Source organism: Zea mays, chromosome 9 (assembly GCF_902167145.1).
Source record: "Zea mays cultivar B73 chromosome 9, Zm-B73-REFERENCE-NAM-5.0, whole genome shotgun sequence".
Taxonomy (NCBI): domain Eukaryota; kingdom Viridiplantae; phylum Streptophyta; class Magnoliopsida; order Poales; family Poaceae; genus Zea; species Zea mays.
This window is the reverse complement of record NC_050104.1, coordinates 127,704,443-127,718,554: the sequence shown is the minus strand read 5'-3', so window position 1 is coordinate 127,718,554 and position 14,112 is coordinate 127,704,443. Positions and strand designations below refer to the sequence as shown.

The 14,112-nt window shown below is 49.3% G+C and overlaps 1 protein-coding gene and 1 pseudogene across 2 annotated transcripts; both read right to left on the bottom strand.

The window, feature by feature from the left end:
• Positions 1-208: 208 nt before the first annotated feature.
• LOC103639035 (eukaryotic translation initiation factor 3 subunit pseudogene) lies at positions 209-1,113 on the bottom strand (annotated as a pseudogene). The gene is made up of 3 exons (NR_160803.1): positions 878-1,113; positions 709-791; positions 209-504 (listed from the first exon to the last, which is right to left on the bottom strand). The product of NR_160803.1 is annotated as a eukaryotic translation initiation factor 3 subunit pseudogene (transcript).
• A 2,715-nt stretch (positions 1,114-3,828) lies between these two features.
• LOC103639034 (uncharacterized) lies at positions 3,829-6,040 on the bottom strand. Its single transcript, XM_008661813.3, has 2 exons — positions 4,808-6,040; positions 3,829-4,725 (listed from the first exon to the last, which is right to left on the bottom strand). The coding sequence occupies exons 1-2, from the start codon at positions 5,859-5,861 to the stop codon at positions 4,004-4,006; spliced, it is 1,776 nt and encodes a 591-aa protein (XP_008660035.1). The 5' UTR covers positions 5,862-6,040; the 3' UTR covers positions 3,829-4,003.
• Between the last annotated feature and the right edge of the window lie 8,072 nt (positions 6,041-14,112).

Genomic DNA, 14,112 nt, shown 5'->3' with positions numbered 1-14,112 from the left:
GCATTTAATTAAGCACCACAAATCATATATTTTTATACACAAATCATAAAGACATACACAGTTAATCAGTATACCACAGTCATAGATCCATCACATAAACACAAAAGCACCACAATTATATATTCACAAAAGCATCACAATTATAATATCATTCACAACTAGATCATTTACAGATAGCTAGCTAGATCATTCACAAAAGCTCCAGAGATGATCAGTCACAAAAGCACCACAACGACATCACTCCAGCTTGAAGCAGTTCAAAAGCCCACAACTACATCACTAATGTTTCATATCACTCTAGCTATTGTTCAAAAGCCCACAACTACATAGTTAACATATAAGCATTCCAGAAATTCAGTTATGGGATCCTTGTAGGTATGGTGCTCCTGTTGAATGACCTTAATCAACTCTTTAAGCATATTCCTTCTCCTTTTGTTGACAACAACTGCAGTAGCTAGATACCTAATAAGATGGTGTGCATTTGTCGGTATAGCATTCAAGTACCTGCAAGGGAAACAAGTGAATGTAAATTTACTAGTATATTCTGAGCATACATAATCTTAAAGACAAAAAATAGTAGCGACTCAAACTGGATTACACAGTTGCAAAAGAACGAGTTTGGATCAAGCTCAAATTTCTCCAAAAAAAAGAATTATGTGAAACCTACTAGTGGAAAACAGTGTAGTTCTAAACATGCACGTATATCACCTGATATGGTTAAAGAAGATGAACAGAGCCCAATGCATCAGCCATATCCTGTTCTGGAGCTGATTCAGAGGTGATGAGAAGTTCTGCCCAAATATCAGGAAGGAACATGGTTGGTGATATAGTGTACACAAAGAACAAAGAACACAAAACAAAACATTGAAGTTAGAACCTTTGAATCAATTATTTCCTTCAAGCGGTTGAGTTCCTCCAAAGCTAGGTCCCAGTTTTGCATTAGGATTTCTGCTGCCAGCTTTCCCCAGAGGGCACTCACATTTCGCTCACTGTTTGTGCACAAAGCACCATACTGGTAAAGGTAATCAGCAGCCCCTGAGTAGTTACCACACTCAAACTGAAATTTGGCATACTGATACAGAGCTTCAATCTGGTCAGGACCGATCTGCATTGGTAAACAAGGATTGATCAATTCATTAGCAATTATCACAAAACAAGCTATAGCAATAAAAATGCACAGCTTCAACGTTCCATCTGAATTTTGATCTTATTTAATATGCATTGTCCTTTCCCTACAGTGCGTTTCTTGTGAAGGAGGACGTGTGTTTCTTGTGAAGTCTTCTTTAAACCCACTATTTTCTCAGAATGTTTTCATATCTCATGGCAGTGAGAGTGAAGTTACCAGAGGGAAATAGTTAGTAGTCACAAATCACATGTGTAACTTAACTGAAAGTGATATATCGGCAACCAGCAGTGCCACAACACCATCATAACCCAGCTTGCTCATGCTTAGAACCTAACATTTTCAAAATCAGGGACCCATCAGTGATCAAACAAGTAACCCAATTGGTGGTTAATAACCCAAATGAAAAAAGGGATAATAATGCACACTATAACAAAATTATTTCACCTTTTAGTGACATCACAACTAAATGTTTTTTAATCAATGAGTTTAAATTATAAACTCTAACAGAGGTCATTGGTTATAACCTAAACACTATAAAAGGCAGTAGTGAAATAGCTGGTTAAATTAAAATGATACAGTATAGAGGTTAAACTGCCTGAATGATCTCTACATCAGTGTAGCTGGCTAGCTGCATTTCGCATAGATGTCCTGTAGTCTTGCTTACTGTTGTGGTGTCATAAATTAGAGAAGACAAAAGGGTCTATATCCAGTTTAACAATTCTAATTAAATAAAATCAGTAAGTTACCTGAATCGGTTCTTTCCCCTCATGCGGGGCGTGCGTGCACGGCGTGTTGTTCCCTGTGCTGTGTGCCAGTCGTTCAGGCTGGTCAAGGCTATATTATATAAGTATATAAAAAAATAGAGCAAACCAGAACACACCTGGCCAGATTCGGAGAGGCTGGATCTGACTATGAGATGAGACTATCTGTGCCCGTGACTGTGCATTGCAGTTCAAGTGTCCAACACAAAGTGGTAGCGGTAAGCTCCACTGGAGCACATCTGCAGCTGCAGCCAGGAAACGAGAGTTCACAGGTAATGTTGACAGAACCGCCAAAGCAGAACACGATGGTAATAGCCTAATAGGTCTTTCCTTTGCTGCATTCTTTCATGAACAGGAGACGCCGCAGATGCTACGTAGTAGTAGGCCGGTGGTAGGGTCAAGGGACCAAATACCAACCACACAACACTCAACAGCTACTGCCTATGAGTAAAGATGCCATATCCGTCTTCGCCGCAAGTACATTGAAGATAGTACTCACAGTCATAGGGAGAGGGGGGAGACAAGGCAACACAGTCAAAGAACTCGATAGAAACCAGAGCTCATCATCAGGCCACAGTATACCTATAGACGTCGCTGGAAGCACCGGGATGATTGATCTGGACGAGTTCAGGCTCTCATGGCGTTCCAAGGATCCATCGCTGGGTCAAGTATTTTGCTGCGTGAGCTAGTAAGCAGACCGCGAAACAGTGGGCTCTCGGAAACTGCGAGACAACTGCAAAGAAATGGTATGCTCAGTTCACACAAAACTGAACAGCATAGAAATGAGATAGAAGTAGAACTGTCACGGTTTCAGTAAAAAAAGAGAGAAGGAGGAAATCATCAATTCCCCCAAGTAGTAATTAGTAGCACACTACATAAAGCCCTAGAAGACGTCAACTTGTAGATGCTTCGAACAATTATACAGGATGACACAAACATATGGTTGAACAACGTTGTAGCATATCATCGAGCATGTTGAGGGCGCGACCCAGAGGGGTTTCCAATGTTCCATGGTTACTGCTGCTGCCCGCTAGGGTGAGGGCACTCACACCGGAAGGACACCAGAGGAGAAGCAGCAGAGGTCGTCGAGCACCAACGACGAAGGGAGCGACCGTGGACGGACCTAGGTGTTCCACCACCATGTGACCATGGTTGAACAAGGACGGCCGGCGTGAAGGGGATAAGGAACTTTGGCCCAAACGCCATGGACGAGCTAGGGCTGCGGCTACCAGAGAGGGAGAAACGCTGAGCACCACAGGGATGGGCACCGAGCGCAGGAGCAGAGAGGGAGGCGCTAGGAAGTTCCTGACTGGACTTGGGCGGCGCAGGAAGATGGAGCAGAGCTGAGCACGACTGGCGAGCTGGAGGGCAGCGAGCAGGGAGGGCGCGTAGGGGGCGAGCTCGAACCTCCCTGGTGGCTGGCGCTAGAGGAAGATGGGGAGGGGATGGAGAAGATGAGGTGCGTGCAAGAGATATGGCGAGCTGGAGGGCAGCGAGCAGGGAGGGCGCGGAGGGGGCGAGCTCGAACCTCCCTGGTGGCTGGCGCTAGAGGAAGATGGGGAGGGTATGAAGAAGATGCGGTGCGTGCAAGAGATAGGGTTGGGCGGACGGCTGAGTGTGCAGTGGGCAGTGGCGGCGGCACCCGCCATGGCTGAGGGAGGGGGTGGCCATGGGAGAAGTGACGGCGGCTACGCGCGATAGGGTTTCGTTTGTTTGTTTAGCAGGCTTTTAGATGGGCTTTTGTGAGTAAATAAGAAACACAAAAATCAGGTACCTCTATAGCGACCCACCATCAGTCACACACTTACCTCTATAGCGACCGACCATAAGTCGTTAAATTTCTAGACTTTTAGTGACCCACAGACCGTCGCTATAAACGCATTTAGCGACCAACCGTTGGTCCATAACTTTTAGCGACCAACCATCGGTCCCAAATAAGGGTCGCTAAAGATCAACCGTCGTGTAGTGTGTATGGTGTATACAAACCACTACCTACCATTCTTTGCTAGAGATTATAATCGGAGCAAGAGCAATCAAGCATACGCGCACACGTTTACATACACGGGTGCTCAGCTCAGCTCGTCCGACACGCACCGCATCTACGCACACAAAACAATTACTCTTCCTCGCCGGACAAGCCTAAGCTCACCGGCGTGCCGGTCTCCGGTATCCAGTCCGCGCCGTGCAAGAAGTGGCCCACCGTGAACTGCAGCGCCTTGTCCTTGCCCATCACGTGGAACCCCTGCATGTCCTTCCGCCCGGTGACGTTGGCGCCGTCGCCGGCGTTCCGGAACTCGCCGAAGAAGGCCGTGCCGAGGCTATCCTTGCCCTCCCAGGGCATGTACCCCTGCCCGTGCACGAAGCCGTCGATGGTGGACTCCATCACCACCGTCCTCGCGAACTCCTTCCACGGCCGGCCCAGGTACGTCCTGACCGGCGCGGACCCGGACTCGCCGCTGCTGCTGGCGAGGAGCTGCTCGTCGGCGACGATCTGGCTCCGGTGGATGACGAAGCCCGTGGTCTGTTGGTGGTCTCGCCGCGCCTGCGCGGTCACCACGGCCGGCTGCCCCCGCCGCGGCTGCCGCACCACAAGCAGGCAGCGCTGGAACACGGCCGCCGCGTCGCCCATTATGAAGTCCACGGTGCCGGAGATGACGCAGCTGCGGTAGAACTGCCGGTAGGCCTGAGCGAACAGCGTGTCCTGGTTGCCCTCGATCCGGCAGTTGAAGAAGATGGCCTTGTCGCCCTTCACCCGCAGCGCCAGCGCTTGCTGCTTCTCCACCCCCGCGGTGTTCCGGATGCCCAGCTTCATGGCCATGAAACTGTCGCCGTCCACAGCTGCACATGCAGTGCACGCATGGGTCATGTCATGGAGTGGATGATCCATGCCAATCAATGATACATATGTATATTTATGTACCGAAAGTGGCGGTTCTCCACATCCTGATGCCGTCCACGACGTTCTTGCTGCCCGTCACGATGGACGCCTTGGACCCGTCGCCGTACATGGTGACGTTGGCCATCCTACCGGTGATGTTCACCGTCTCGTCGTAGACGCCTTCCTTGACGTAGATGAAGTACCTGCCGCTGTACTTCTCCGGCATGGCGTCCAGCGCTGCCGAGATGTTTGTGAAGTCGCCGCTGCCGTCCTTGGCCACCGTCACGTTCGGCGTGAGCGCGGCCCTGCGCCGCCCGCCCTTGACGCCAAGCAGCTTCCGCTCCTCGTCGGGCACCCACGTGGGGACGGACAACGACGAGGCGGATTCCTCATCTTCCTCGAGCTGACGGTTGCCCTTGCCGTCGACGTTGTCAACGCCGGTGTTAAGGTCGAGCATGGAGGCCAGGGCGGCGCCTTGCTTGATGATGGCGAGGGCGTTGCTGGACACCTCCCGCGCCTTCTCCATGGTGCTCTTCACCTCGTCGCGGACCTCCCCCTTGGGGAACATGTCGACGCAGGACCCCTGGAACGTGATCACCGCGCTGAGCCAGGCCTGGAGGTCCTGCGCGGGCCCTTCCACGCCGCGCCACGCGATGCTGGACAGCGCGCGCTCCACGTTGCCGCGGCAGTCCTCCAGCAGCATCCGGCAGTCGTGGATAGCCTCCCACACCAGGGTGTCGTTGCTCTGCCGCACGGCGTCCAGCACCGACGTCCGGTTGAACCCCTCCGCCAGCGCGCGCTCCACGGCGGTGATCGCGGCGGCCGCGGCGGCGTGCGGGTGCTTGGCCGGGTCCGTCCGCGACAGCGCCGTCTCCAGCGTCTCGTGGCACGTGCCCTGGTAGTCCGCGGGCGCGCAGAAGAGTTCCACGCTGCGCATCGTCTTGCTCATGTTGCGCTTCCTCAGCTCCGAGTCGTAGCCGGCCTTCTCGCTCACGAAGAACATGACCGTCCCGATAACCATGGCGACGAGCAGGCACACAGAGAGGACGCCGACCACGAGCCTCTTGCGCGACTGGCCGCCATCGGACGACGACATTGGCGTTGGCGCGAGCAACCGGAGCCCGACGCCGCCGCGCGAGCCAAATCCGGATCGGAGGGCGCGACGTCGACGCGGGACGCGGCACGGGGCGTTAGTTGGACATATGCATGGAAACGAACGTGTCCAACGACCAGCACCGCCAAGTGACTATGATTAGGAAGATTTGGCGGATGGATGATTGCTTGGTACAGAGTTGTGGTTTACCCTTGTTCTCAGGAAGATGCTTGTGTTGGATTTGTGCCGGAAAGAAGATTCTGCATTTCTCTTAAATACCATTTAGATAGGGTAATCAAACACCGTTTGCAGGCTCAGTTAAAATTATCAAACTTTGACTAAATATATAAGAAAAATGTATTAATATAAAATATCATATAAATATACCATCAAAATATAATTATAGGATATCTAATGAATCTAGTTTGGTATTTGAAATGTTTTAGTATTTTTTATAAATTTAGTCACAATTCTACAGGTTTGATTTATGATAAAGCTACAAAGGATTTATAGTTGTAATGGAGGGAGTAATTGTGATACATTATTAGTTTGAGGAGATCAATACATATTTATTAGCGAAAGGGTCTCTAGCCTAGCGGTTAAGAACTTCCGAGTAGGACCTCCAAGTCCTGGGTTCTATTCCTCGGGAGCGAATTTTCAGGCTTGGTTAAAAAAATTCTCTCGTTGTGCCCCATCCGCTCCCGGGTTGCGATGTCCTGTGCGCCACCCTCCGGTTGGGCCATTGCAGAGTGGACAGTTGACGACGACCCGTTAGTGATGGGGGTCAGGGTTCGAGGATTTTCTCGGTCGGGACTCGGGACCATTGTTTCGGTCTCTTCTTATATGAAATATCGGGAGGGCTGTCTTTTCCCCCGGCCGAGTTTTTTTTTATTACTTCATTCGTCCCAAGTTAAAATTCCTTTTAGGTAACTAATAGTTCAGCTATTAATTGCTTTTAGCTGGAGACATCTAAACACCCCTAACTAATTGTTTGGCTAACTATTAGATGCACCTTCAATTACCAATTAGTTCATTAACTTGTTCAATCTAGCTAAAATCCACTAATAGTTAGCAAGATATTCGTTAACCACCTAATTTCACTAGAAATTTTTTGTCAGCTAACTATTAGTTCTAATAGTGCATTCAAATAGGCCATAAGTCATATGCTTACTTGGGTGTAGACACGATCTTACTCGAATGCCACTTTAGGAAAGTCTAGAACTTTATCAGTAAAATAAAGTAAGGATGAGTGCAAAGTACTAAGGAAATCCAACCTTAATCTACATAAATCAAAGATAAGACTTTGCTTTATTTACATTAAGCTATGTTTTTTACACATGTAGGGTTTTGTTTTATAAATACCTTTGGACATACTTTTTTATATAAAAGTATTTCTAAAAGGGTTTATCATAATTTTAAGTGTCGTTGAACATTCTGCTCCCACAACACATGGTCAACATCCACTCGTTTCCAAAATCACACAAACACTCATGTTCCCACTCATCCCAATCCAACTAGTTATTGAAACTAAACAGTAACCCGTCCGTAGACCACGAACATGGCTATCCAGATAGATATTACACCCAGTAAATGTACACGTCCCCACAAGTATAACACTGTAACTTAACACCGTCATGTAGCACACATCCATCCAAGTCATTAACCTCCACAGTTAAGTATCAACGCTCACCACAAGAACACTATGGCAACATTCTCATAGTGAAATAATTTATAGAGCTCGTTACATTTCATACAATTTCTCAACTTCTACAAACATCTCTTACTATCCCAACACACCTACCTCTATGTGATTGCCACACCAATTATGGGGATTTAGACTAAGCCTCATCACATACAAGGTCTAGTGGTTGTACGATAAAATGAGTTAGACAAGATGAATCATTAACTTAGTCCTTAATAAGGACAAGATGGGTATCTTCATGCTTAACCACAAAAGATACAAACCACAACTTCAATGCATCTCATAAGGGATCTGATCCACTCATCTACCATATCTCTAGGTTAATGTCCATCTCTAATTTGTTCATGAACCCCTTTCAGAATCCCACACAACTTATTTTCACAATTCACACAATTTTGCTTTATAACCAAAGTAATTTACTTATCTCTAATGTGCACTAGTTGTTTGAATGTTACCTTTTGTTGCCCCAATAGCATGGAGATGCTTGATCGAACGCCATCGTCGAAACAATGCTAAGGGTCCATTGATCCTTTTTGTAATGCTTGGGTTAGTTGTCTCACTAACACTATGTCGGTCTGGTGCTCTATCTGTTATGGTCCAACACTCACTAGAGGTACCCTCTAGTTCTTTTTTCTTCCATCCTTTGCACATGTGTTAACTCTAACGTGTCTCTAACAATTGTGTATGTGAGTTAACTTTTATTCATTTGTGTCCAAGGTGGAGTTTCATGACTTTGCTAGTGATAGAGGGCGAGGCATGAGTAGATCCAACTATGTCAGCCGCAAAAAGCACGATGGCCACGAATGTGGCCATGGGGCAACACAAAGGTGAGAGCTTTGGCACCATATCACATGACAACTACAAGGTTCAGTCTATTGGTGGATAGACCCCAACCATGACTAGTGCAAATACTACGACAAATATGACCATTGGGGCAAGGATTTCCATAGAAGCCCAAATGCTAGGCCCATGCACAAGATGAAAACGACTTGGAGCCAACACTGCTAATGGTTTAAGTTGTTGTCTTCCCTAATGTGTTGTCATCACCACGAGCCACCGTGGCTCGATCTCCGTCCGAGCGCCAACCCCTACATGTCGTTGAGGGGAAGGTCTTCACGCAGCTCGATGGCGAGACGGAGCATGACAACAACCTCTGGTACCTCAATAGCGAGGCAACCAAACATATGATAGGTTGTTGGGATTCCTTCATTGACATTGACACGGTGATCCACGACACAATCAAATTTGGCGATAGCTTCAGGATCGCAATCCAAGATTCAATAATGTGTTGTTCAAAGGCAAGACCAGTGAGTACCTCCCGCTCATAAGGGTGCACTTCATCCTAAGGTTGACTATCAACATCATTAACTTTGGCTAGCTTGAAGAGGGTGACTATGATGTCTACACCAAGCACGATGTTCTTCGGATCTGTGATGACAAGGGGAACCTGATCGTGCGAGTCCAACACTTGGTGAGTTGTATATACCTGCTAAGCGTGAAGATTGGGCAAGCGCTATGCATGACTGTACATGCCATTAACAGTGCATGGTTGTGGTATGAGTGTTACGAACACCTCCACTTCGACACCTTGTGCAAGCTTAAGCAGAACGACATGGTGCATAGACCACCCTACACCGAGCATGCCCTACATCAGATGACGGACATGCTCACTTGAGAGTGGAGACACATTGACGTAGATGAAACTGGAATAGCCTTGGTCGTCTTGGTCGAAGGTGCTCATGTCAAGAACGATAACAAGTTAATATAATTATTTTGTTAGATCATTTTCCTCCAAAGATGTCGAAGGAGAGAACGAATGATTAGGGTCCATCGAATTCAGACGTCACATAAATAAAATTTTTGGGATTGATCATTGTTTAATATGTGAACAAGTGTACAACAATACATAAATGGTTGATTGCTTGAAATGTAAATGAAAGGGAAATAGGCTTACACCTTTTCCTAAATGATTTTGGTGGTTGAATTGCCCAACACAAATAATTGGACTAACTAGTTTGCTCTAGAGTATAAGTTCTACAGGTGCCAAAGGTTCAACACAAACCAATAAAAAGTCCAAGAAAGGGTTCAAATAAAAAGAGCAAAAGACAATCGAAGGCTGCCCTGGTCTAGCGCACCGGACTGTCTGGTGTGCCACCGGACAGTGTCCGGTGCACCAGGGTGGATCATCTCAAACTTGCTAGCTTCGGGAATTCTGGGAGCCACTCCGCTATAATTCACCGGACTGTCCGGTGTAGCACCGGGCTGTCCGGTGTGCCAGCGGAGTAACGGCTAAACAGCGCCAACGGTCGTATGCAAAGGAACAGTGAAACGCTACAGTGAGCGCCTGCGCGCGCAGAAGTCAGAGCAGGCGTCAGAAGGCGCACCGGACAGTGAATAGTGACTGTCCGGTGCACCACCGAACTGTCCGGTGGCCCACATGTCAGAAGCTCCAACGGTCAAACCCTAACAGTTGGATGACGTGGCTGGCGCACCGGACAGTGTCCGGTGGTGCACTGGACTATCCGGTGCGCCATACGACAGCAGCCATCCCCAACGGCCATTTTGGTGGTTGGGGCTATAAATACCCCCCAACCACCACACTTCAATGCATCCAAGTTTTCAACCATTAAACCTCATACAAGAGCTCTAGACTTCATTCCAAGACACAAACAAAGAGATCAAATCCTCTCCCAAGTCCGGAGTCACTCCAAAAAAATTAGTGACTAGAGAGAGAGACTTTTGTGTTCTTTTGAGCTCTTGCGCTTGGATTGCTTTTCTTCTTCCTCTATTCTTGTTTCTAACTCACTTGTAATCAAAGCAAGAGACACCAAGTTGTGGTGGTCCTTGTAGTGGACTAAGTGTCCCATTTGATTGAAGAGAAAGGCTCACTCGGTCTAAGTGACCGTTTGAGAGAGGGAAAGGGTTGAAAGAGACCCGGTCTTTGTGACCACCTCAACGGGGAGTAGGTTTGCAAGAACCGAACCTCGGTAAAACAAATCACCGTGTCATCCGTTCTTATTCGCTTGTGATTTGTTTTCGCCCTCTCTTTCGGACTCGATTATATTTCTAACAATAACCCCGACTTGTAGTTGTGCTTAAACTTTATAAATTTCAGATTTGCCTATTCACCCCTCTCTAGGCGACTTTCAATTGGTATCAAAGCCCGGTACTTCATTAGAGCCAAACCGCTCAAAGTGATGTCGGGAGATCACACCAAGAAGGAGATGGTGACTGGCGAGAAGCCCGCCACAAGCCACGAGAAGGCTCCTTCGGGAGAGCCCGGCAACAAGGTGAAGGGATCCCCTTCACACACCAAGTCGCATCGGAGCGGCGAGAAGAAAAAGAAAATGAAGAAGGTGGTCTACTACGAGACCGATTCTTCATCACCTTCTACATCTGGCTCCGACGCGCCATCCGTCACTTCTAAGCGCCATGAGCGCAAGAAGTTTAGTAAGATTCCCCTACGCTATCCTCGCATTCTTAAACATACTCTTTTACTTTCCGTTCCATTAGGCAAACCACCCGTTTTTGAGGGTGAAGATTATTCTATGTGGAGTGCTAGAATGAAAGGCCATCTAACCTCACTGTAACGCCCTGAATTTGGGGGTAGAATTTTTTCTTCTTTTCTCTCACCAAATTCAGGCGTTACTCTTTCCTTTTCCCTTTTCTTCTCGCTAAGCCTTGATCTTTTCCAAAAGTTATAGCGAGAATTAGCCCGACATCTTGTGTAAGCAAAACCTAGAACTATTTTTGGTTGTTGCATTATGCCGGATTATGCACTCTTCTGTTTGTGGTTGGGTGAATTGAAGAATTAGGCATATAAGAAAATATGGAAAATAGGAAAAAGATAAAACCTTTTCTTTTTTTCTCTCCCCCCTTTCTCCCCTTTTGGCCCAGCCGCCCCTCCCCCTTCGCGCCGGCCCAGCCGCCCCCTTCCCCCCCCTGCCGTGGGCCGACCCGGCCGGCCCACCCCGCGCCCGCCCCCTTCCCCCCTTTGGGCCCAACCGCCCCCTCCCCTTTCTTTTTTCCAAAACCTCCCTCCCCGCGGGCCCCGCCCGTCATCCCCTCCCCCAACTCCCTCTCCCCTAACCCTAGCCGCCGCCGCCCTAGCCGCCGCCGCCGCGCCCTCCCCCGCCCCCGGTGAGGCTTCCCCCCTCCTCCCCCTTCTCCCTCCCCTCCCTCCTCATTCCCCCTCTCGTCGGCGCCCTCCCCCGCGCCCATGGCGCGCTCGCCCGACCCCGTCCGCTCGGCGCTCCGGCGAGCCACCGTGCCCAGTCGCGCTCGGCCCCGCCCCGCCCCTCCCAGCGCCGGCCCCGCCTCGGCCCCTCCGGCGAGCCCGCCCCCACGCCTGGTCGCGCCCGCTCGGCCCCGCCCCGCGCCGCCCCGCCTCGCCCCCGGCGAGCCCGCGCCCGCCCCCCTCCGGCGAGCCCGCCCCGCCCCGTCCCGTGCCCGGCTCGGCCGCCCCCGCCGCGCCCGTCCCCGGCGAGCCCCGCCCCGGCTCGGCCGCCCGCCCCCGTGCCTGGCCGTGTCCTCGCCCCGCCCGTGCCTCGCCCGCCGTGGTCCGCGGCGTCCTTGCTCGCCCGTGCTCGCTTGCCCCGGCATGCTTGCCCGCTCGCCCCGCTGTGCCTTGCTTGCGTCGTGACGGCCCCGACGTGGCCTTGAGCTCGGCCCAGCGTGCCCATTGCGCGCGGCCTTGAGCTCGGCTAGCGCACGGCCCCGACGTGCGCACGACTAGTTCGTGGCGTAGTGCGCGTGCCTTGGCACGACCCGTCGTGCCCCCGTCTACCCCCAGACGCCCCGTCTGCCCCCCCGTGTCCTATGCGCGCTAATCACGTGTTTATATTAAGAAGATAGGCGTCTCCATTTGGAAATTGGTTACGTTAGTTAATTTGTATAGCTAATCATCTATCTCATTCAATGTTAATCTACTAAAAGTGGTCACGTTTACATTAGTGCATGTAGCTAATCCTTTTGTTAGAACCAATTGTAATTAGAGCACGTAACGTCTAGTTATTCGCCTACCCGTAGTGCGTCTCGGGCATAAGCTTTAACTCTTGCGAGACCTTTCCCCGCCTCTTTCTAACCATGGTAAATTCATTATCGTATGTGATATTCTATGCATATTTACTTTATTTGTTCTCTTGTATGGTGTACTATTTGTTTCCTAATTTGAATGGATGGATGGATGTGTGCTTGCAATCGCATAGAGAACGATCCGGTTGAAGAGCTTGAGGAACTCGCAGGAGAAGCCCCTGAGCAGCAGTCGGTTGGTGGAGGCAAGTGTCCCTTGACCTATCTCTGTCCTATTCATTCTTTAATTCACCTCCCGCTTTACACATTTATGCCTAAGGATTGACTAGTTTTGTTATCCATGTCCTTGTTTACCTATTTGGGTTGGATTATTATTGTTTAGCTTTATGCTATTGCTCAAACTCTAATCAATGAACATGATGAGATTATCTATGATACGCTGTTTTCCCTTCTCTTATTATGATGTTGTACTTGTGGCCTTTAAGGGGGCTCGAGCGGTTTCTCGAGTGCCTCTCCGTAAGGACCTGTTCTATGGATGACCGCCTGGGAAAACAGTGCAACCATGAGGGTGGAATGGGGTGCCCTTAGATAAATAATTAGAGGATATGGGGTGTAGTTCGCTTAGCCGTTGTGCCGTCAATGGGGCTCGGTGTATGCGGCTCGCTCTGCCAAGTTTGGGTTCACCCCTTGGGGAGGAGTGCGGTGCATTTAGGAAACCTAACGGGCGGCTACAGCCCCGGGGAGTCTTTGTAAAGGCTACGTAGTGATGCCCTGCTGGGCCACCTAGGTAGTGGTCAATGGGGAGTAGCTCTCTCCATGCAAAAAGGGAATTACAGCTTGTGGGTAAAGTGCACAACCTCTGCAGAGTGTTTGAAAACTGATATATCAGCCATGCTCGCGGTTATGAGCGGCCAAGGGAGCTCTAGTGATTAGTGGTACTTGATCAGAGACATTTGGGTTTACAGGTGGCAATGAGACTGATGGTTCCGGTTATGACTATGGTACTGGTAAGTGGTATTCTTTCCGTTTGGAAAGGGTACATCGGGCTAATAACTTGGGTTAATGTTAAAACCTGGCTTTCTACTAGTAAATAATGATCTGACCAACTAAAAGCAACTGCTTAACTTATCCCCACATAAAGCTAGTCCACTACAGCCAAACAGGATACTTGCTGAGTATGTTGATGTGTACTCACCCTTGCTCTACACACCAAACCCCCCATCCCCAGGTTGTCAGCATTGCAACCACTGCTCAGGCGAAGATGAAGCTGTGGAAGGAGACTTCCAGGAGTTCCAAGACTACGACGAGTTCTAGGCGTGGGTTAGCGGCAACCCCCAGTCGGCTGCCTGTGAAGGCCGCGTTTATCTACGTTTCTTTTTCGCACTTTGATTTATTGTAAAGACTATGTGGATGTCTCAGACATATGATGTAATCGACTATTTCCCTTTTTAATACTATTTTGAGCACTGTGTGATGATGTCCATGTTATGTAACTGCTGTGTACGTGAATTACTGATCCTG